The sequence below is a fragment of the Equus przewalskii genome, chromosome 24, assembly GCF_037783145.1.
Source record: "Equus przewalskii isolate Varuska chromosome 24, EquPr2, whole genome shotgun sequence".
In the NCBI taxonomy this organism is placed as follows: domain Eukaryota; kingdom Metazoa; phylum Chordata; class Mammalia; order Perissodactyla; family Equidae; genus Equus; species Equus przewalskii.
In genome coordinates, this window is record NC_091854.1 from 8,083,581 (window position 1) to 8,108,573 (window position 24,993).

At 41.4% G+C, this 24,993-nt stretch overlaps 1 protein-coding gene and 1 long non-coding RNA gene across 9 annotated transcripts in view; both read left to right on the top strand.

Moving 5' to 3' along the window:
- TGFBR3 (transforming growth factor beta receptor 3) overlaps positions 1 to 24,993 on the top strand; it is a 187,351-nt gene that overhangs the window by 90,743 nt on the left and 71,615 nt on the right. For all 8 annotated transcript variants that reach the window (XM_070592193.1, XM_008524419.2, XM_008524420.2 and 5 more), the window contains exon 4: positions 22,515 to 22,652. In XM_070592193.1, the coding sequence (XP_070448294.1) occupies positions 22,515 to 22,652 (138 nt within the window). The remainder of the gene's footprint in view (positions 1 to 22,514; positions 22,653 to 24,993) is intronic.
- On the top strand, positions 8,593 to 11,155 carry LOC139079116 (uncharacterized). The gene is made up of 2 exons (XR_011532433.1): positions 8,593 to 8,675; positions 10,898 to 11,155. It is a non-coding gene; the product is annotated as an uncharacterized lncRNA (long non-coding RNA).

The window sequence follows — 24,993 nt, forward strand, 5'->3', positions numbered from 1 at the left end:
AATCATAGAATTCACCAGCTCACCTTCCTGCAGTGGCATCTTGTTACATTTAGAGTGAAGTCCCCAGTCCCCAGCAGGACGTTCCCTGCCATCTCTCACCGTTTTCTCAGTACTGCACCTGTTGGCGCTGACGTCCTTCAGAGGTGCGGAGCCCACTCCTGCTTCCCATCCTTTGCCTGGAGCTCCTCTCCCGGTTATTCACATACCTGGTTCTCTCCCTTCCTCCCGTGCCTGCCCAGGCCTTACCTCGGCAGAGAGCCCTTCATTGATCGCCCATTTTAAAGAGGCCTTCGTTGATGACCTCATTTAAAATAGCCACCCCCCAACTCTAAACCCTGTTTTAGTTTTTTAAAATAATTCCTATCACCACCTGATATTTACAAAGTGTCCCGTCCACTAGACTATCCATGAAAAGTTTTATTTTGTGCCCCGATAGCTCCAGTAATTAGAACACACTTAGAACATAGTAAGCACTTAATAAATATATATGTAATAAATGCTTCACTGAACAAGGGACTATGTTGATTGTAACAGTTTAGCTTTCTTAGATCGACTGAGTTAGAAATTTTTTATTTGGAAATTTCTTATATTTTCTGGAAAATCTGGTTTTTGCTATTGATATGTAGGGTTCGGTCATAAAGTCATGTTTCTTAATCTAGGTTTCAGGGTGTAGAAAACAGAGCGCTGGCTTGTGAGTCTTAAGAGAGGACTTGGTCCTCCATTTATTGAGATCTTTTTTGTTTAAACGAGCAAATCTGTAGACCCATGTGAGTCTCGGTTTCTTCATTTGTCACTAAAAGGAGGTTGGGAAGATTGAGATTTCATGTTTCTTTCAGCGCTATTGTTGTTTTGAGTCGACACTGGGAATTAAGGGCATATCTTTTAACACAGTTAGTCCAGGCCTCCCGTATGAAAAACAGCGTAACTTGCATTTAGTAACAAATACCAACTGAAAGTGTTTCTGAAATTGTTAAACTAGAAGATGTCCTTAAAGCAGACCTCAGCATACAGGGTAAGGAACCACCAAGGAGCTGAAATGTAAACTAAGGGTATCTGATGTCTTCTTATGTGTTTTTTAAAAAACCTGGATTAAGTAGGATTTACAGATCTGGGGGCAAATCTGGCCTCCAAATACTTGGGAAAATGCTTTTGAGTTTCATTGCTTACATCTTACTGCCTTGCACAGTAGAAACTTCATGCTTTTCCAAACAGCTCTACTGTTTCCTCAGGACAGAGAACACACAAAGAATCTTTCTCCCTCTCCCTTTTATTTATTGAAATACAGGAGAGTGGAGGAACTAATCATTTCAGTTTGCCTGAGCGAAGGCCCCCTCCCCACGTAATTAGAACCAGGCAGCTGGACAGTCATCATGAGCAGCAGCCTTCGTGGACTGTGCATCAATGCAAAGCATTGTGGGAGTGAGGAAGGCAGCAGCCTGCAGAGCTCGTGCTCCGATGTGCAGAACACCTGTAAACAGAAAGGACAGAGACATAGAAACATATTATTATCCTAAACACACATGATAGAAACTTGACCAAATAGACTTAATCAGCTACAGCTGGGCAGAGATAAACACATAGTGCTAAGGAATCAGGCCTGTTGTAGGCTGTGGGGCTGGGGCTGGGGGAGGCTTGTTGCTGGAGTAATTGGAGCCAGGTGTGCTAGCCTGGCAATGCTTTTTGGAGGTGAGAATTTGGAAGGGTTTGAAATAGGGATGTGGTTTGGCTGAGGGCTGGAGGGAGAATTTTCCAAGACTAGGGGAGGTTGCTGGTAAATAAAATAAAGCCAAATTGAGGAGTATGAAATGTGTTGAGGACAGCAAGTACCTTGGCAGCCGTGAAAGCTTGTGTCTGATGGCCTTGCCTGTTGGTGTTTATGGTTAGAGGATGGGTGTTCAGCCTTACTACTGCAGGTCTTCAAAGCCAGATGAATTGGTATAAGCCTTAACGCTGGAAGGGGCAATTTAGGTAGACCTCTAAAGATAAATGTTTGTCCCCAAACTTCCCAGCCACAGATTGGGAGAAACCTCCAGCTTTACCTCATCCAGTGACTTCAGCGGCCTTGGAAGGAGTCATGGGTTTAGTACTTCCATGTTCCTATTTCTCTAGAGGGCATACTCAGGATGGAAAGGCAGGTGATTGAGTTTCTGCTCAGAAATTTGGGGTCCCCTCAGAGCAGATATGGTGTTGGGGTCAGATGTGGAATGCATATGGTATCCTTAGGAAGGTTCTTTGTTGGATTCCGAAGTCCCCAAAATTGCACTGAAATGTGGAGAGCAAGACTTGACTGAGGGTCATGTATGCAGCAGTCAGCAGTTTGTCATCCTGCTTCAAAATCCAGGGACCTGTAGGCAGGAGGTAATGGTGCCACATTGATCAGAGCTGCAGCCAAACAGTGGTAAGCTGCTTCTCAGAGGATTACAAAAGCCGGCATTTTGGTCAGTCTTCTCAAAACCCTGCAAGGGAGTTGTTATTCGTTGTGGTTTATAGGCATGGAAATTGAGGATGAGAGAGGTTAAATATTCTACCCAAGGTCGTAAGCTCGGAAGTCATCGGTAGAGCCCCAGCTTTGAATCCGCAGCACGCACCTCCTGTAGATGGGGTCGATGTGCAGTCAGTGGCTGTGGGCAAGGTGGGCTTGCCCAGGGTTTAGACAATTGTTCAATCATTAAATCGATGTTTACTAAGCACCTGTTATTTGTCAGGCACAGTGCCAGGCACTGGCAGTGTGATGCCCCTAACCTTGAGAATTTGCCAAAGTTAGCAAAGAGAGTGGATAGCGAATTTTCCCCCTGCTCCTCCTCCCACTTAGATGATTGCAGCCTCTTTGCTCTCCTAACATGAGCTTAAATATTGCTCCTGTTGTTTGTTAACTTTAGTCACATTGGAGGTAAGTCTTTGAGCTGCAATGAAATAGCCATCTGGTAAGAATTACATGTGAATATAAGCTGGGTTGTCATCTATAGGTTAAGAGCTTAGAAAGGGGGGCAGGTTGGGGCGTCTTGTTACTAACAATGGCTCTGTTCTGTACAAACAACTTTCTTGACTGGGTGATCTGTGCCAAAATATTGCCAAATAGCTTGGAAACAGGTTAGTGTTTTGCCCTTTAGGGAAAAGAAGACCATGGAGTTGAATTTGGAAAGGAATCTTGGAAAACGTTTCAATAAAACAGTATATCATTCACATGCCCAAAAATTCACTGCAGGGCTCCTGCTGGCAGGATCAGGTGAACTTTGAGATATGTTATAACTTGATCTTGAATTCTTGCATATCTCAACTAGTCTGAAAGTTGGTTATTTTTGTTTTATTGACAATGACCTTTTATCAGAAATGCCTGGGAGATAGGCCTTAGATAGAAGTCAACAGGCCTTCTGGTCACTTTCTATATCGACAGGTACCTTCGTTTTCCTTCAGTTTCAAATAAAAGCATAAATGGAAGGATTTTCCAGCACCATGTTGTGGAATCACCTCTTATGTTGGTTCATCTTTCCTTTGTCTTTCATACATTCATTCATCCATTCATTCTAAAAATGTGTGTCTATCATGTTCAAACCTTGTTCTGGGACTGGAGATACAGCAGTAAATAAGGCAGAGTTTCAGCCCACGGGATGCTTATATGGTTTTGAACACAGGATAAGCGGATATTCAAATGACAGGAAGGGGTGGTTGTTAGGGTGGTTAGGAAAGGCTTCTTTGAGGAGGCGCAGTTGAACAGAGACCTTAATGATGAAAAGGAGCGAATCATGCAGAGATCCAGGGGAAGAACAAGCCTGATAAAGGATCTGCTGATGTCAAGGCCCTAAGCTTGGAAGCAGCTTGTTGGAGGTGAATGAGAAGGCCAGTGTGGCTGGAGTAGAGGGAGCCAGGAGGAAAGTGATGGGAGATGAGATTAGTTAGTCAAGGGTCAGGTCGTGTGGTGCTTTGCAGAAGGACAAATTGTTTCTTGGCATTTCTTATGTTTTCGTGTTCTTATCCAGTGGTTGAAAAGGCTGGCCCTGAATTCAGAAGATTTGGGGAGCCCATCTTTTCCAGTAACAGAAAATTGGTTCTATAAGGAGCGACATGGGTAGTTCCAGTAGCAGGATAAGTAGAAGCTGGATAGCTGGAATGGATGTTTGGGTTCTAGTCCCAGTGATGCTGTAACCTGCCATGGAACTTGGGCATGCCATTACCTCTTTGGTCTTTGATTTTCTTATCTACAACAAATATTTGGAGTAGAGTATCCCTAAAATCTCCTCTATCATAAAAAGTCAATAACTTTATTACACACAAATTTCCTTTTGTGTTTTATCCTCTTAGTTCTTTCAGACTTTTATCAGCACCGCTTATAGTAACCAAATCCACTGGTTCTAATTTCACCCCTTTCCCTATTCCTTTGCTTCTGGAACGGCTAGTGAAGTAATTGAAAAAGGTGGCAGGAAGAAGTAAACGGTGGGGAAAAATGAGAGAACTTCATTACTTCGCACCTTGTGTGCTGGCCAGTGTGCCTAGCGATGCCTATCTAGCACATTGCCCATTGGCCTGAAAGAGTTCCCAGTCACCAGTGAGTTGGTGGTAGTTATTGAGATTCGTTCTCAGCCTAATGATTTAAGGTTTAACCAAGAGCAGCCATTGTCCAATTTATTAAGGAGGATTATCCCATCAAAATAGTGTTTTTAGAACCTGATCGTGTCATAATGTTGTTTGCATTGACTCTTGTTTTTAAATCATATTTTGATTTATTGGAAGCTCTGTAGTTCAATAGAAAATACAAAAATCTGCCAGTCTTCTTGAAATTTCATATAAATCATGCAGCGCTCTCATTGAAAAGTATATCTAAAGGAAATTAGCAAAACCACATAAATTAACTTGTTTTAAGACTATTATCTTGTCAACACTACCTATTTTGAAAGACACTGTAAATCTTGATTGAGCCGTAGGATTAGCTTCAAGTGTTTCATGATTTGCTTTGCTTCTACCAGGCATAAAAGGCTACAGGGCACACAGTGACCCAGAGTAGAAGTAAAAGAAAGGAAAGGAAAGAAATCCTCTAAAACATACTTACCCTGGTCTGAAAAGTTCAATAAATTAATTTTGGAATATTTTCAGTTCTTGAAAGAAGAAAAATCTATTTTGTTCTTTTGTATTCACTTTGGCAGGTTAAAGTAAACTTTTGTCAATCTTTCCTTTTGTTTGAGTATACAAATCATTTAATGTGACCTGGCGTTTATGAACTGATGATTCAGTCACGTCAGCCCATCCTTTCTTGTCGGCTGCATGTATTCCTAGGGATCTATCGAAGACTGTTACAGACTGTCAGTTGCTCAAAGAACTGTAGGCTTTGGTCTAGCTTCTTCATTTATGGGGAAACTGAATCCCAAAGTAAGATAATTTGACAGAGGATTTTTTTTTTTTAATGATATGTTTAGAATCTTACACTAGGAGGAAGACAAGATTGAGAAGCCACGGGTATTTGTGGTTGATAGTGAAACTTACTTTGTTTCTCAGGCAAGGGTAATTAACAACTTCTCCCTGAGGGCAAACAATAAATTATTTTCTGGAAATCCGACAATCCTATTTTCATTCTCCAGTTGCTTACCAACAGTTTACTTGCTTTCTTTTTTGAAAAAGAATAAGAGAGATTATGACTCAAAATTGTTTCAGGTATATACTCAAAATAATGGAAATTTATTGTTAGGTCTTGCCGAGAGTTAGGAGGGACTCTCAAGAAGACATTCTGTCGGGTGGAGAATGGCGACCTGCTTTCTCTTAGGGATGGTAAAATGGAGAGAGAAAAGACTTGATCTGGCTTATTTCTTACACGGTAGAGAACTAAGGGTAGGATTTAAGGATTTTTGCATAGAATAGTATAACCAGGACTGGAATTACCAGGCCCCATGAGTTGTTTCTTGTAAAAATACTCAAGGCTAGTAACTCATAGTAGTTGCCTGATTCATTGATTGTTTATGGTTAAAATATACCCCAAACTCAGCAAGTGTTTATTGAGGGCCTATGAGCTGGCGATGAAGCCAGGGAACAAACTCTCAGGTCTGGGAGACTTGGGGTTGAGGACGAAGATTTCATTTCTCTCCTCTGAAATATTCCATGGTAATTCAGTAACAACGACACTGTGGAAGACTTGGAACAGGATCCTATACATAATGGGATTTTTTTAGCTCTGGTACTGTTATATTTTCTTTTAGGCAAATAAGTGAGGCGATTGAAGTGCATTTAATAAATTAACTTGTTAATGTGATTAACTAAGCGATACTTGATATGCCAGAAGTTAATGTACCCATTATTTATCAGGAGGCAAGCCATGGTCACATCTCAGTGAATTATATTACAGGCTATTCTTTCCATTGCCTTCGCTGATTAGTTAAGCTTGGCTTTCACGGCCCATTGAGATCTGGCCCCAGTTTCCCTTTCCAACTTTTATTTCTCCATAATCTCTCGTATATTTCTTCAGCTCCGTGTGAATGAAATGTTCCCCCAACTTACCCATGCCACCTCCCCTGCTTTGACGTTTCTCTCTGGAGGCTCTCCCTGCCCGGTCCCCTTGGTTCTGCCTGTCCTGTCCTGTTCACCTTCAGGCCCCAGCAGGCACATTTGCATCTGTATGTTTTGAAGCTGTGAACCTCTTGAGGGCAAGTTTTGTATCTGATTGGCATTTGAAGTCCTTCCATTGCTTACTAGTGCTTCCCAAATTTAAGTTTCTGTGTTCTGTCATCACAGTGTTTGCAGTATTCATATACTACCTGTATTAGTATTTATCTAATATTTTTCTTTAAATCTAAAAAAAGCTAGCTTCACCCTAAACATCCTCAACATGAAATGATGTTTTATAATATCCATAAAAAAATACATAAACTATATTTTAAAACTTTGTTAGGTGCCCCCACACTTTGGAAAAGATTGACTTAGTAAAGTGCCTTATACATGATAGCCATTTGGTATCTGCAGGATGAATAAATGACTACACAAAACATATAAAATAAGAACATCTTTTCCCTGTTAGCTTAGTAACTTCATGGTTGTTAACCTGGCGATAAAACAGGGATCAGCTAGAAAAGACTGAGCACGTCTTTGGGTGGAGCCGTTCATTCCTGCCTGTGAAGCATTTAGGTGGTAGACCTTGTATGTTGCAAACTGCTGGGCCAGTGGGGCCTGTGGAACAGTTAGTTCTCTGGATAGCAGATTCCCTACTGATTTGCTTAGCATCTTGCTGAAACCCCAGAAATGGTGGAAGCAAACCCCTACTCCACGATCGATTCAGGAAGCAGCACTATCCATGGGATGCAGCTAGAGAAGAGGAATGTGGTAAATGTGTGTATGCATCGCATGGTTCTAATCAAATTTTTATTTATTTAATTAATTTATTTATTTTAGATTTTTATTTTTCCTTTTTCTCCCCAAAGCCCCCGGTACATAGTTGTGTATTTTTGGTTGTGGGTCCTTCCACTTGTGGCATGTGGGACGCTGCCTCAGCATGACTTGATGAGCGGTGCCTTGTCCGCGCCCAGGATTCGAACCAGCGAAACCCTGGGCTGCTGAAGCAGAGCGCGCGAGCTTAACCACTCGGCCTTGGGGCCGGCCCCTAATCAAATTTGTAAATGTTCTGTTCAGGGTAATTTGAGTTACAGATTCCTTCCTACCTCTAAGTGTTTTTTGTGAAGGCGTTGTGTACTGCTAGTATCATTGAGGTTCTGAGGATTTTTTTCCTATAAATTCTTGCTAATGGGAATTGTGTATTTTTTTTACTTTTGAGGATATTATAATTCTACTCAGGTGTACCATTTTGAGTGCCATAAAATAAAATAAAAATATTTTGTATATTCAAGCTATAGTTAGTGTAGTTAATAGTTAACTTTAATCAGGTTAATAAAAATGGAAGGCTTTTTTAAATGCGTTAAGAAATTTCTTCCTAAGTTTTATACTTTATAGTTGCTGCTTCTATATAGTGTGGAAATAATACGCTGTATTTTCTTGTTTGTTCTTTAAAGTATAGAGTAGATTAATGGTAGTAGATCAGAGACCCGAGAACAGGTTCTTTTCTCATTTAGTGTTAAATAAGGTTTAGATAATTTTTTTCTTAAATTTTTAGGAATTCGTCCATGTAAGGTCAGTATGGGATAAAGTCTTTTTAAGGTTTTACCGGAAAAATCACCTCCTCTCTCTCTCTTTTCAAATCCAGGGTTGGGATCAACAGCTGTTCTGGCACGGGCAGGGTAACTTGATATAATGGCATACGTTTTTACCTTGGTCTGCTCTTAGAGCAAGCTTGAAATGGTTGTTTTGGAAAATGTGTTATGAATTCATCTCTAGACCTTCGCACCAGAGCAGTTAGTTCAGCCTAGCAAATCCTTGGCACTTGATGTGCATCTTTCATACCAGAACTTTGATGCTGTGACTTGATGCCTTGAAATCAGCACAACAAAATGGTGCTTGATGAGCAGTGTTTACTTTGATCATTTTTCAACTTCTGTGCCCCAGCCTTTTCACGGAGTACAAATTGCTTTACCAGAGTTAGAGGGCTGAAGCCGGTGGACTGTTTTTGTAGTCTGGTTGCTGTGGTGATTCTTAGCCTTCCATGAAACTCCATCTCCAGGGAAACAGAAACCTCTGCAGCTGTCTCTACCCCTTTGGTGTCGTATCTGGTGGAGGTCTTCACTGAGCTCGTAGCAAGCCCGAAAGTGGTCAGTCTGTGTCAGGGTAAACAAAAGCGTGGAAACAGGGCGTCTCGTTCAGGACATGGGTTTCCAAACAAACAGCTGCCTTATCCTCCTCCCAAATCATATGGGAACTTTGAAGTATCTCCAAGTCTGGCTGAAGCCAGAGTAGAGTGAGCTATGGAGATGTTGTGGGTCATGATAATGATATGAGTAAGAGCTTTGAGAGAATGACTGATGACGTTCGTAGAGTTGCCAGGTGGGGAAGAAAGAGAGTAACGGCAAAGGAGAAGCTTAATGGGGCTTGTGTGTGCCCAGAGCAGAGAAGTTGGATTAGGAAGAGAGTGTGGACTAGGTCTGGTTTGGTGTTTGGAGAGCTGTGATGAAAGCTGTTTTGACTTTAAACCTCAGTGGAAGACAGTATAGACAAGACTTTCCTTCCACAGGAACCAAGGGAATGGAGAAAAATAACCATGGTTTTAAAGAGTAGAAGTAATAATAGCTAACACTTAAAGAGCACTTACTGTGTGCCTGGCACTGTCCTGAGTGCTTTACACGTAGGACATGTTTAATCCTTTGACGTCTGATGGAATAGGCACGAGTATTATCCCCGTGTTACAGTTGACGAAACTGATGCCCATGGTCTTCACATGCTCAAGGCCCAAAGCCTGGGAGGTGGAGAGCTGAGATTTCATCCGGCTCTGAGTCACTGCTCTTGACCGCTAGGTCAAACTGCCTGTGATTTAGAAAGGAAGGCAGGGTGACCCAAAGGATTGGCTTACAGGGGTCATCGGCCAAAATGCAGATCTTGGAAGAGATTAAATTATGGTTTGAATTATGTTTATCAGTTTGCTCATTCATCATTCATTATTAAATACATAGGTAGTACCTACTAAGCCCCAGGTATTAGACTAGGCTCTGAGGTGACACAAAGACAAGTCCCAGCCCCTCCTCTCAGATAGTTGATATGTACAGTTCACTTAATACAAGGCAGCAGGTGCTCGATGCTCTAAGGGGAGGGTCGACTGGACATGGGTCAGGAGCCTCCACAGGGAAGAGCTTCCTTCTTCCTTCTGGGGACACCGATGACATGAAACCTTCTTAAAGAGCATGGTACTTTTTCTCTGAGGTAAACAAAGTTGATCCCATGTGAAAATATGAAACTGTAATTAAATTAAGTGTGTTAATACATATGTCCACTCATTCTAGACAGAATTGGGAGGTCTGATTTGCTGAGTTTGCATATAGTGTGTCCTTGAGACTTTCCAACCACAGTAGAGCAGTATGTCCACTCTACAAATAGCTCTGATGGGAGTGGGTGCCAGAGTAGCGAATGGAGAGCACTTCACAAGAAGGAAAAGCGTTTGATAAGGCCTAGTAGATCCATCTCTATAGAAGAAAGTTCTTTTGAGGCCCCAGATGATGACTGTGCAAAGTTCCTGAAATGTGTTGAGGGCCTGTCTGTAGCTAATACATAATTTTTTAACTATGGGCCAAGCATATTATGCGTACTTTACAAGAATTAACTTATTTATTCCTCATAATAACTCTCAAGGGTAGGTACTATTACTTTGTTTTTTAGATGAAGAAACAACAGCACAGAGAGGTCAGGCAGTTTGCCTAAGGTCACGCAGCTAAGGAATTAATGGAGCTGGAGTTGAACACAGGGAGTCTGGTGCAAGTGTCCATGCTCTCAATCATTATGCTATGCTGATTAGTCATATTTCACTTTATGGGTTCCATTTTAGGCCATAAAGTATTAAAAGGCAGTCTCTTAGACGCTAAGGCATTCTTAGTGTAGATTGAAGCTAGTATAAGATCGCCCCTCCCCATGGAACATTGGTCCCTGACTGTCCCAAGAGGGAGGATATCCATTTTGTGCATCACCCACGCTTTATTTCTCAGAGCTAACTGGGAACCTCCCCTGGTGAGTGGAACATTAATACAAGAAGAAACAAAAATCATGCAGTTTTGCTACTTGTTAACTCTGGTTGAAGAGTTTGCTTAAGGATGTGGAATCTGGTGATGCCTTGACTTTATCAGGTTTCTCTCTCTGGTCTAAGAACTAGGGTATTTCAGAATATTATCCATCTGTAATGGTCTGAAAAGTTGAACTTTTCATCATCTTTCTTTGAGAGAATAGTAAAATTTTCCTCATATGTCAGAGTTTACAAAGAATTATATTTATAATAAGTATAAATTAATTAACCTTCTCAACAGTCCTGTGTGATTGCTCTGATCTCTTTTAGGGTGAAGGGAGATTTCATTTAATATTTTATGAAGAAAATGGCTGTTTCAAAGCTGGTTCTAATTTTAGACTCTGGGCTTCTAAGCAAGAGACAAGAAGCTCCCACAAGCTCACTTATACCAAGACACGGAGAGATGTGGCCTGACCTACCACAGCAGTGTTCCGAACTCTGAAATACTGAAGAACTGTCATCCCTTCCCTAATGCATTTGCTGTACCCTAGTATCATTTTCTTTTGAAATAATTACTATTGAGAAACATTTTCAAGGACTGTAGTGTATTGCTTTCTAAGTGTATGGATTTTTTTTTTTTGAGGAAGATTAGCCGTGAGCTAACTACTGCCAGTCCTCCTCTTTTTTTTTTCTTTTTGCTGAGAAAGGCTGGCCCTGAGCTAACATCCGTGCCCATCGTCCTCTACTTTATATGTGGGACGCCTGCCACAGCATGGCGTGCCAAGCGGTGCCGTGTCCACACCCAGGATCCGCACCGGTGAACCCCAGGCCGCTGAGAAGCAGAACTGCTACGCCACCAGGCCGGCCCCTAAGTATATGGATTTTTTTTTTTTTTTAAAGATTGGCACCTGAGCTAACAACTGTTGCCAATCTTCTTTTTATTTTTTCCTTTCTGCTTTTTCTCCCCAAATCTCCGAAGTACATAGCTGTATATTGTAGTTGTGTGTCCTTCTAGTTGTGGTATGTGGGATGCCACCTCAACATGGCCTTATGAGCGGTGCCATGTCCACACCCAGGATTCGAACTGATGAAACCCTGGGCCGCTGAAGCAGAGCGCGCGAACTTAACCACTCGGCCACGGGGCTGGGCCCCAGTATATGGATTATTATTTTTTTTTTTTAAAGATTTTATTTTTTTCCTTTTTCTCCCCAAAGCCCCCCAGTACATAGTTGTGTAGTCTTCGTTGTGAGTCCTTCTAGTTGTGGCATGTGGGACGCTGCCTCAGCGTGGTCTGATGAGCAGTGCTATGTCCGCGCCCAGGATTCGAACCAACGAAACACTGGGCCGCCTGCAGCGGAGCGCGCGAACTTAACCACTCGGCCACGGGGCCAGCCCCACCAGTATATGGATTTTTAAAAGCCAATTTAGCTAACTTCTTTAGAGGAGAAATGAAATAGGAAGTGGGTAAAGTGATTCTGAAAGTCCTAAGGAAGGTATTTAATAATGAAGTCACGGATTGCCTAGATTCTAGGGTCAGAAGGGGTCTTAGCGGTCATCCAGTCCAGCTTATACTTGGTTTGTGAATTTTGTTTCTAAAATCTCTCTGACAAGTGGTCACCCATCCAATCTAAGTAGTTCAGAAAATTGGGAAGGAGTGGGAGAAATAAGAAAATTTGTCATGTTGACTAATATTGTCTGTTTCTTACAGAGAAGTTTGGGTCTGATTTGCCCGCCTGGGGGCCCAGCCCAGCCCAAGCTACTTGTTGCCTCTCCTAACCTTTGACATCCTCTCCTGTCCCCACATACTCTGGACATATCTCAGTCTTAGTGTCGCATTATGATCATCTCCTCCTGTGTCTGCCTTCCCTCTGCACTGTGAGCAAATTGGGGAAATAAAGGCTGCGTCTTACTCATCTTTCTGTTGCCAGTAATTGGCATGGTGCCTGGCATATCATAGGTATTTAACTAATGCTGTTTGAATAAATGAAAAAAAAATGCGTAGGAAACACAAGTTACTGTCTGAAGTTAGCTTAGAGTGTGGCGTAGATTTGACTGCCTTGGATCTGAAGTCCTGATGACTAACGTGACCTTTCAGCCTTCTAAGATAAACTGAGTTCCCTGTAGTATCATATGAAGGTCTTTCCAGTCAAGATTTGAAACGCAAGGCTTGGTCTGGTTCATCCCGTATAAAAGTTCAAATCATATTTTTTTGGTGTGTGGTAAAAAACACATCACATAAAATTTACCATTTTAGCCATTTTAATGTGTACAGTTCAGTGATATTTGTACATTCACAGTGTAGTGCAACCATCACCACTATCTTGTTCCAGAACATTTTTGTCACCCTATAAAAGAAACTCCATACCAATTAACAGTCACTCCCATTCTCTCCTACCACTTGACCCTGGCAACCACGCATCTGCTTTCTGTCTCTATAGATTTACCTGCTCTGGACCTTACTTATAAATGTCATCATACAACATGTGGCCTTCTATGTCTGGCTTTTTTCACTTCACATAATGTTTTCAAGGTTCATCCATGTTGTAGTATGTACCAGTACTTCCTTATTTATGGCTGAATAATATTCCATTGTATGGATATACCACATTTTGCTTGTTTCAAATCACATTTTTATAGAGAGATTTGTCGTTATGAGTCAAATTTCCTATTTCTGCCCAAATATCATGAATGACAGAGAATCTTAGTTATTTCTACAAGATCCTGGTAATTTGGGAATATTTAAATTTATATCTAAGCTTGAATATTTTGTAATGTGCCCCTCCCACCCCTGCTTCTACTTTTCCCATTTTGGCTCTACTTACTGCTTATTAGGGGTATTTTCAGAGGATGAGTCAGAGGCAGAATGGTAGACTATGGGAGCTTTACTGAAAATGAGAAGTCGAAGATGAGCAGCTGTTGACTTAATAGGCATTTGGGACTTGACTGAAGCTGTTTGATCTTGATATCTTTTAGGGACCTTCTTTCTTTAGAGATATATTATGAGAGAGTAGCTTGTACCTTCATTTGCATGGGAAACGAAGCCTTTGTAACACTTTCAAACTCTAAGTACAGGCACTCCAGCTGTGCCCTCTATGTTTCATACACGCAGTAAAATTCAGAGATTAGAAGCTTATTTTTTTTTCTCAGTTTAAGTTTAAAAAAATGAGACTATGCATAAAAAGTTAAGACACAATCAGTATTTCCAAATATTAAGGCAGAACCTCGTATTTCCCAATGTCAAATAGGGGAAACAATTTTAATTATTCACTTGGAAATGAACTGATAGTGTCCCTTTTTTTTCTGTTGCTCTGTACATTCACTAATTCCCAGTAATATGAATTGATTTATCAGGGTTTAAATTTGCTGACTGTGTGTGGTTTTGACGGGATTATAGTATCTTCATTATTGGGAAATGAGTGACTGATTAGTTGTTATTAGTCATATAACTTGAAAAGCAAATGGTTTGTGTTAGAATTTGCACTAGTTTTGTTCTGAGGTAAAATCCATTCCTAGTCACTGCCATGACACTCAATTCTGGCTCAGCTGTAAATAAATACCAACAGGATCATTCTTGATCTAAATCAGGAACATTGTTCAGACTTCCTACATCTTAAGTCATTTGCTTCTTTCTTCCTTTGACTTTTTATTTTCCTTTTTCCTTCAGGTTACTAATAAGTGCTTAAAGGATTTTTAAGGATATAGAGTAACTAGAGTAAATGTGCTGCCAGGTGTCCTACTCTTTATTGTGGCTTTGTCCCTTTCCCGTTAGAACGAATGTATTGAACTACTTTTAATGCCTCAAGAAAATAGGAAATTTAAACACTTTAGTGGTGGCTTGAGGAAGATATTATCCCATCTCAGACACTTATCAACGACAGCATGCCGAATTCTGTGTGCATATTTTTGCAACTTTCCCTCTGCTCTCTGTGATCATAGGTCTTACCCTGAAGACTCATTGCAGGGCTCAAGGAAATGGATTCTGAGGAGGAAAACAGGCAAAAGTACTGAAGTATCGTGTCAGTACTGCAAACTGTGTTTGCTCTGTCGTGCGTTAGGCTCTTCTGACACAGTTCATTGCCTGAATTAAAAGCATTTCCAATTCTATACCTCTGAAAGATAGTGGAACATTTGATCAAAGAAAATAATGGTTTTTCAGGAAAAATGCTCCCCAAACACAGACTGATAACATGTTCTCCCACCTTTAACATCTAGGTTATTTCTTCTCTCTCTCTCTCTCTCTCAAGATAGGCCATGTAACATTGAAGCTAAAGTTCCTCTAAAATCATAACCTGGCTGGTTGAGACCAGAATTCCCTTAGGGGGCTGGCACTTTGAGCTTCAGGAGTTGTTTTTCTTCGAGCTTTCAGACGAAACCAGACTTCACAGAATTCCCAAGGTTTTCCTACCCTGACCAGAATTTACTTTCCTTCGGGAGTAATTTGGTCTAATCCACATATCAATTTGGGAGCCCCTGGAGCTCAAGGAATGATGGGCTTGCACCTCTGTAGAAATCCAGAGGAGGGTATGTTTCTGCAGTTTGCCAGAGCCTCAGAGTTCTCACGGCCCTCACCACTTCCTGGGTTTCTACTTCTGCACGTGATGGGTCTGAGATACACTTGGTTCACTTGGATTTGAAACGTAACCAACACCATTTTCAGTTCCACGGTGCATTCGTTCATGAGAGCCGTAAGCATTATTAAAGCTTTCGTAGAGGAGATAGAGGACGATTTCCATCAAAGCAACTCACACAACTTGAGCTGGCACTGTAGACATCACTGTTCATAAAGATACTTGTTGCCCCCATCCCTATGGAGTTTCAGTGACCCCTCAGCCTGTGCTAGCTTCCTGTCGACTTGCTCACAACTCACTCCCCTTCCTTTCTTCCTTATCTGTCCCTCTTTCCCAGAAGTGAAATAGTTCCTGCCTCTTACTCCTGTGGAGCAGTTCCCCATCCTCCTCTCTGCCCCAAGGCCAACACCCAAGATTAAGGGTGGGGTGGGAAGATCGGGGGAAACAAAAGAGAGAGAGAGAGGCAGACAGACAATGAGAGACATTTATTCTTTTTTGATCTTTGTTATCTATCCTCGAAAAGGAAAACATTCTCCAAAAGTTTTCACCTATTTGTATTTGCATATCTGTTAAAGATAATCAGAAAATTCTGTTTCCCTTTTTTGCCTAGTGTGATCCCTGGACGTGGCATATCATAGGTGCTGCTCTACTGTCCTGTACACACAGCAGAGGGTGATAATCAGGGTGGTTATTCCCACGAAGCCTGGGTGTGGCCTCGGAATCCTCTCCAGCATATGTTCCAGGCAGCGCCTGCCATTCACTTTGGTAGCGTGAATTAGAATCTGTTTGCTTTTCTTGACTGTTTTAAAGTTAAGGTTGAACTTGGTAGTGAGGTTAACGTTCTCTTTACTAGATGCACCCCAACCCGCCTTTAGCTAGAAACACATGACAATATGACTGTACCCATTACTTGAATTACATTTCATTAATAACTTTTATTGATTCTTCCTTTTATTCATTCTTCAGAAAACTTGTTGACTGCTTACTAGATGTCCAGCCCTGTGCTAGGCCCAGGGATGCAGAAATGCATATGACTCAGTTTCTGCCCTTGAAGAATGCCCTGAGGATTTCACAGTGTAAGGGGGAGGGGGTAAAGGACAAGCGTCTAAACAGATCATGACAGTGCCTTGCGGAGGTAGAAACATGAGCGTGGGCTCTGGTGGCAGCACCTTGTGCCAGCTCTACCTGGGGCATGAGAACAGTTTCACTGGATATTGCATTTTGAGCTGGACACACATGTCCATCCAGGGGCTGGTGAGAGGGAGCTGCAGGCCAGAATCCTGAAAGGCCGTGGTGTGTTACTGACATATATAGAGATAGCAGATGCTTAATACTGAAGGACAGTGGACAAGTGCTGTCCACGTTCTCAGACTTGCCAACAGGAGTGGCCTGCTGAGGGCTGCAGCAGTGTTCCTACCCCAGAACATACCCACATCCAGGGTCTCCCCTTTCCTTGCCTCTCTTCTCCGTAGTGACTCAGCTTGTGAACTACTCTGGGAAGGAAGGGCCAGGGTCCCTAGAATCCCCTTGCAGCTCTCCCAGGACCCCTTTAGAGGGTTATGACCTGTAGTTTCAGAAATATTCTTCTGTTTATACTCATTCTTGCCCCTCAACCCCCAACCCAAATTTAGTTCCGAGTATTTTTCCAGGGCATTCAAAATATAGAGCAGAGAGGGCAGACTTATTTCTGCATCAAATTTGAGACTTTCGTTTTAGGGGTTTTTTGCCCCCTGGTTTATTTTGTTTTTTGGTTTTTTTGAGGAAGATTAGCCCTGAGCTAACTACTGCCAATCCTCCTCTTTTTGCTGAGGAAGACCAGCCCTGAGCTAACATCCCTTCCCATCTTCCTCCACTTTATACGTGGGATGCCTACCACAGCATGGCTTTTGCCAAGCGGTGCCATGTCCACACCCAGGATCCGAACTGGTGACCCCCAGCTGCTGAGAAGTGGAACGTGCGAACTTAACCATCACGAACTTAACCGCGGCACCACCGGGCCAGCCTTCCCCTACCACCCCGTTTTGTGGTCATATTAGATTATTTTTCAGAGGCTCCAGGGGAATCCTGAATCCTGTCCTTGTTGTGAGGAGGAGGAATTAGTTTTGGAATTGACCGGCTGTGTCCCTGTCCCTCTCGTCATGTTAAGTGGTTTCATGACAAAACCATTGAGAAGGAGCTTGATATCATTTGCCATAGCAGTGTGAAACCTTTGACCCCAGAGCTGCTGAGACCAGGGAGGATGGTCAGCTGACTCCCTGGGTGAGGGTAGAGACACTTAGGGGGTCAAGGGAGATTCCTTGAATTCAGCACCAACAGATTGATGTTTCTCTAGAAATTCAGGGAAATGTAAAAATAAAATAATAAGGAAAGTTGGTTAAGGCTCCAAATCCACCCCTCCAAGAATATTTTAAGGGAATCTTTTTATATCAATTCCCAAATGACAAAAGACAACTAATGGCAAATTAAAATGTCAGTTATAGGGGTTCCTCAGACCGGAATACACTTTCAAGCACCGTAGCAGCAGCTAACTCGCTCCCACTCCCAGCAGTTGGTTGCACATTTCAGATACATCTGGGGCCAGATTTGAGTTCCTAAAAGCCATTTTGCCCAAATGTAAGTAGAATTTGAGTTCAGCTGTGGTACCCTAGTGTCCTAAAATAGGTTCATGTCTCACTGTCTGTTTTTGTAAATTATGGGTGCTACGAGACCCAGATTCAGGATGTTTTCAATTACTACCAACACTGTTGCTAAGTGAATGTCTCTTTACCTCTGAAGAGGGGATAGATGATAGCTATATACAGACCAGGGTGTGATTTTATGGGTCTTTGTTGTAGACACACCGCTGGAGTTCTTATCTGTCTTCGTGTAAACTGATTATTGGATCATCCATTTCAGAGCGTTATTTGGTCTGGTTTTAGAGAACAGGAGTCTCTCTGGTCATGTTTGGGATGACTTCGTTGTTTCATGGGTCCATAGGAGCTGTTAGAAGAATGAGAAATGTTGAAATGGAACCTCATTGACACATTAGCAAAATTGGACGGCTATTAGACTCTCATATCAGTTGTTTTGTTTGTTTTGCTTTTGTTTGTTTTAGCAACCCCCAGGACTAGGGGGTCTAACTACAAGAAATTTTTCAAGTCACCATGGTTAGAAATATCTTGCATGTCTACTATGAATCCTGGGAAATTCAGAACAGTTTTCATATGGCATCTTTCCATCAAGAAATTAGGGTTGTTTTTTTCTTTCCTGTAAGAAAGTACACAATTCATTTATATAAAGTGACTTAAGGAGTTTGATGCAATGTGTACTTTTTGCTTATCAAAGATAATCTTTGGTGAACTCAGAGGTCTTCACTCTAACGAGGTCCAGAGGAAATGGTCCTTGTTTTCTGTTGATAACGTGGGCAAGGACATGCTTCCCAAACGGAAGATAGGAGGGTTGTCTTTCCTCTCTGAGGCTTTATGCTCCTCTGAGCTGGCCTTGACTTTGGTCAAAATTGTGTTCAGATTCCCAGAAAAGTACTTAGAAAAGATTTACTTTGTATTTCTTTATAAAATAGGAGAACTACATTAATTACATCTAGTATTTTGTTGAAGTGCACAGATAACCTCAGAAGACCTAGGATAAATAGATGCTGGAGAACAGATTAGACCAATCAGCTTCCCTCCATTTAGGGGAGGGATCAGCAATGTAGGAGGGACAGTGTCTACATGTGGGGTGTGACACATCAGCAGTTTCTCATGCCATTAGGAAGACTGAACCTTCTACACTGTTTGAGACAAACACCATTAGAGCAGGAACCCTTGGACTAGGCGTTATGAACCACTCTGTGGTCAAAGTATGGTTTCAAGAGGTCCCTGAAACCCCAGAAGCTGCATGTGAAGGTTTTTTAGTTCTGAGTTGTCATCTATTAAGTTCTTTCCCTGAGAGGGTGACGTCTTAAGACCAGAGGTGTAGTTTCTAGTTTAATTATTAGATGGAGTCATTTTGCAACCACTTCTGCCATTAGAATTTTTCTGCTCTTCTGCAATGGATTCCTTAACCTAGGTCAATAGGTACTTAACCTGGCTTTCATGGGCCCTGCAATGGATGTATTTCCCTGACATTGTCTGTGAAGTTTTGTGAGCATATGGGTTTTTTGTTTTGTTTTGTTTTGTGGGGAGAGTGTTCATAATGGCATTAAGTTCTCAAATCTCTATGACTTCCAAAGACTAAGAAAGAATCCACTAATTTAGAGACTAATCACTGTTCCCTCATTCGTCTTCACAGTCACGTGGCCTCTAGGTGCAGTTCATTATTACTTAGGAAGCCCATGCGCTAAATGACAACTCTTATTTTTATGTAAATTTGACATAGGATTGAGAGTCAGCTCAACTGTAAACTACTGTTTGGATTCCCAAGCTGGAGATTGTTGGATACCATTTGTATCATTTCTCCTTGGGCTGGTCTTTGCTGCTGTCTGTCTCAGCTCTGGTCTTTAGACCGTGATCACTGGACAATCTACCCATGAAAAATTTCAGCGGGATGTTCTTATCTTTGTAACTATAGTCTATCCTGAGCTGTAATTAGTTCTAAAGAAGATTTTCGTTTTCGTCTCTTTTTTCAGCCTGAGAGAAATTAGGCACCTTAGCCAGGAATTCTTTGGGAGATATTCCGGGTATGTTCTCGCCACGTTTCTGGGAGCTTATACCTTCATTCTTTTGTTGGTTGTTTTTGGTTGTCCTCTGTCTTCCCTTCAGCAAGATTTATACAAGTAGAGGAAGGTTGCTGAGGGATTAGGTGAGTGGGTGCTTGGTGGGACTCTGTTCCTGCCAAATGATCTTTCAAAAAAAGTATTGAGTTGTGTTTTTATTTTAATTTCTCCCTCATAGTGTAAATTCCTCATTGCAAAATGCTTTTTGGGGCTTTGCCTGGGCCCTGTGTGCCACGGCTGGGGATTCATCTTGGCCAGACACTGCCACATATTGAAGAGAGCCATTTCCAGGAAAGCTCAGAGGGCTGTGGCTCCTAGAAATCTTTCCTTGATTGTATGAGCCAGGCCTCAACACTTTTGACCATCTGGAAAATTTTGGACCCGAACAGCAGTATCTGTCTCATACATATTTTTCTTTTCACTTCCTAAGGTTTTCTTAAAAATTTTTGTTCATTTGAGATATGTATTTATTACTATTTTATCTACAAGCTCCAAGAAGAAGTGTATGCTTGAGGGCTGCAAAGAAAATCATCAGAGAAAGAGTTGAGGTACCCTCTGTGGATACACATGGCTATTCTTTGGGCCGTTATGGTGCTCAAAAAACAGTTTTGGGATGACTAAATCTGGAAACTTTTTACTGACACATAGTATTGGTGACAAAGTGTTTCTTTGCAATTTTCAGGTCCTCTTGAACAAGCAGGGATTTCATCTCTCCTCTCTTCACTCTCTGTAGTGTGTGCTCTCTGTAGTGTGCATCTCTGTTTAGTTCATGCTGTGATTTGAATCTTGGCTCCTGCTCGGTTTCTGCAGCCTCTCTTGTTTACAGTGGCAATCCGTCTGTTTATTTCTAGATGTGGACAGCATCTCCAAAATGCTGTGTGGTGGAATCTGTACCACCAAGGAACATGTTATTTTGCTGTAGCTGTACTCCACATCTCTGTTCATTAGTACTCTGCTTTTAGTCCTACGCTTCGTCAATATAAAAATGATCCTAGCTGTGTTGCAGAAAGAGCTCACGACAGTTTGGGTCTTGCTCATGTTCTTTTGTTTGTTCATTTGTTCGTTTTTACTTATCTGTAAATTAGCTAAATCCCAGAACCTATTCATATATTCAGCCTATGTTAAACCTTTTAGGTAGCGTAAAGTTATGAATTTGCTGTGATAAACCCATCATTTAAAAAGTATCTACTCTATACTAAGCACAGAATCAAACATAAGACATATCTTTGCCTATTGAGTATTTATGGTCTATTTTGGAAAATAAGGTATGCACACTCAACAATTAAGGAACGAGATGGTATTATGTATTATAGTGCAAATTATTCATAGAATAAAGTACTTTCATGGCATTGAAAAGTAGAGAATTAAACATCCACTTGGCAGTTACTGAGTGCCTACCATGTGCTAAGGCATGCGTATTGAAAGTTAAGTAAACTTTAGTGCCTTACTAATGACCTGAGAATATACTGCAATAAGTGACACTGGTGTCGTAGGTGGGCCTTACAATAAAAGGTAGGGATATATGGAGATCAGAGTGGGCCAGCAGCCACTGAGAAGTTGTAGTCTTCCAGCTTTGAGTCCAGCTCTATCCCTGATGATTACATAGACTCAGGTCATAGATCTAGACCATTTAGTCCTCATAAGGATTATGGCTTACGGGTACTATTATTCCCAGCGTATCATGCAGTCTGTGTCTTTCCAGCGAAGGTCCTTTTTTGTCCTTTCCCTTCCTTATCACTTGATGTTGCTCTTTGGTGAGTTCAGCTTGTTTAAATACGTGATTCTCCGATCTTGCCTCACCCTGCTGTACAGAAAGCCGGTGTGAGACGTGCTTATATGAAATCATCTGTTCAGATTTCTTTATCCACCCTTTTGCTTTTTCAAGTCCACGTTGACCAACCTTGGCTCATGTGCTCCAGGAGGACGTTGAACACTCTGTGTCACAGGTGCTTTTTGATGATGTTAATGGTGACAGTGGTAACCTACAATAGTCCTTGATCCACTATCAAAACTGGCCACAATTTTCCGATCCAGGCTCATGGTTTTCTTCCCTGTTCTTTCCTTTTTTGGACCCGGGCTATATACAATCAGTTTTTATTCTGTGTGTTCTCTGTGCTTCATTTCTTTGGAAAACCCCTTCAAGCTAATGGCTGGGATGATGAAAGCACTGGCAGCTCCCCTTGGCAGCCCCTCTCCCTCAGCTTTCGGCACTTTTCTTTGGCAGAACTCACTTAACTTTATGGAGGTTGGAGCTTACCTGGAAGAGAAGAAAGTCCTTTCTCCGGTGATCCCGAGGGATGACCCGCCCCCGGGGGATTCTGTACTCCAATTTTCAGCTTAGTCATTTGACTTGAAGGATGAGGCAGTCCTGAGGGAAGATAACTTTTATTCTGCCTTTGCCAATTCTGAAAAAATTGTGTTCTACTATTACTAGGAGCTGAATCATGTTCTGATTGAGATTGGTGTGGGTTGAACCATATGATATAGTCATCTTTGTAGTAAAAAATAGTCAAATATTGGCAACATCATCTGGTTCAACCTAATAAATCTTATCCATGGCATCTGAACTAGCTTATAGCTTGTTTCTCTTAACGGTGAGCTGTGAAAAAGTATTCCAGATGTTATGCTAAGTGAATTTAATGGAAGCCAGTGCTAAGATTTCTCTCCTCTTTCTGTTGCTTCCTAGGTCACTCTGCACCTGAATCCCATCTCCTCAGTCCACATTCACCACAAGCCGGTCGTGTTCCTGCTCAACTCTCCACAGCCACTGGTCTGGCATCTGAAGACAGAGAGGCTTGCGATTGGAGTCTCCAGACTTTTCTTGGTAAGTGTTCAAAACCATCTCAAAGTGATCCTTAACACAAAGATACAATAACCCTAGGACTTTGCAAGGCTTTTCAAAAGGCTTATTTCATTGAAATAATACCCAAGTCCACAGTGTATTCAACTTGGTATATGCTCTTAGTGATATTTGGATGGCACAGAAAACAAACACCACTCGCATGTCTTCTGTGGATGGAGAGTTGGGTCTGGTTTGCACGTTGGAGCAGGGCTTGTGGTCATAGGCTGTGTGGCCTGAGCTTTGGTCTCGGCTCTGAGCCTTCCCTTGTGGCACCAGGAGCAATGTAAATATTGTAAATAGCCACTAGGTGTGTGGTCTCTGACCACAAAACAAATATACACAAACTCATTCTATTTGTATATAACACGGGCCTAATTTCTGATATGAGGATCTGTTTGTTGAGAAAGTGACACAGGGAGCTCCAAAATGAAAACATTTGTATTTTATAAAAAAGTTGGAACCCAGCTCTTGTGGAAAGATCCAAATATTACCTACTATTTGTAAATCATGTCCTTTTGAGTTTGCCAGAACATTCAAGTTTGCTAGTTGTGGAGAAATTGATGGGTTGTTTGGATGGAATTTTTGGGGTATGATATCATGTCTGATGATGAGCAACTCTGCACTTCACAGTGATAACTCACATTGTCTATTGCTCGAGCTGCACGCTCGTGTCCTTAAAGGCAGAGTTTAGGCTTTTCAACCTCTCTTGCCCACAGCATCCGGAACAAGAAGATGCCTCAGTTAATAGTCGTCCTCTTGCATGATGAATAAATTCTGCCTAGTTAATGACTCTTAATCGATATCTATAGTTTCTTGTCCCTTATATTTGAAGAGTTCTTTTAAAAACTCACGGTACCCAATGACTAAAGTAAGAATCCATAGTCAATGCAATTAATGAATAGATAAATAAATGAGTAAAAAGGCGAGAAGAGAGAGCTCCCCTTTGTAGTAGAATGCCAATCAAATGTAGAAGGGATGGTGGCATTTGAAAAATCATCATTTTGCAACCATCATAGTGAAAGTTGATTAAGGAAGAGTCATAATAGATGCTAAATCTAGCAGAGGAACAGAGGGAGTTTGAGGAACAGTATATTTAGATAGTCTCAAATTACTTACTAACAACAAAAGACAAACAGTGACTATATACAGTGGAGCTACCCAGCAATACCTTAACCGAGTGATCAAAATTAGGATCCCCAGTGAGGTGCAGATGGATGTTGTGTGCCTCTAAATGTGGTAGCCTGAGAAAGAACACAGCATCACTTATGCAGTGTTCTAGCCAAAAATGCTCATGGCCTGAATCTCATCATCAGGAAACATTGGACAAAACCATACTGAGTGACATTCTATAACATAACTGGCCCATGCTCTTCAAAAATTTGAGTCATGAAAGACAAGGGCTAAGGAGCCATTCCATATTAAAGGAGACTCAAGACACATGTGATCCTGAACTGGATCCTATTGGGTAGGGAGTGGGGCCGTTGCTATAAAGGACATCATGGGGACAATAGACGGAATTGGAATTGAACCTATAGATTAAAGTATTGCATCAATGTATTATTTCTTGAATTGTAAATGTACTGTATACAAGAGAATATCCTTCTTCTTAGGAAACATAATACACTTAAGTATTAAGGGATAAAGGTCCAAATAATTCAGAAAAAAAATATGAGTATAGATAGAATAATAAAGCAAATATGGCAAGACTGGTAAATCGAGTTAAAGGCTATACAGGAGTTCTTTATCTATGTTTGCAACTTTGCCATAAATTTGGATTAATTTCAAAAGAAAAATTTTTTAAACTTGGAAGTACATTTTACAAGGTAGCAGTTATTAGAAACTTAAATTGTAGCCTTTTCTGAGACTTGAAACTCTCATTACTTCTAAATTAAAAAGGCCAAAAGTCAGAATCAGTTGCTGTTCTTTTCCTCGTGCATTTATTGGGCTCTTAGTATATTCCAGGTATTGCACTCAGTGCTCCAATACCTCAGCTCATTCAGCTCTCACAATAACCCTGTGATGATGGGGCTACTTACCTCATCTTACAGATGTATTTACAGATGAGGAAGTAAGACTTAGAGAGGTTAACTAGTGACCCAAATCGTACTGCCAATTACTGGCAGAGCTGGGACTCAGACCCAGATAGGACTTAGTTTACAAGCTCTTATGCTAGACTGTCTCCCTTCATATTCATGATCATTGTCAATCTCCTGTAATTACGGGTTTTTGTGATAGTGAGTCTAATGGCCGTGATGGTAAAGTTGTAGGCACATTTAGCCCTTACAGTGCAGAGATGTACTGTTCAATCCTGTAGGCACTAGAT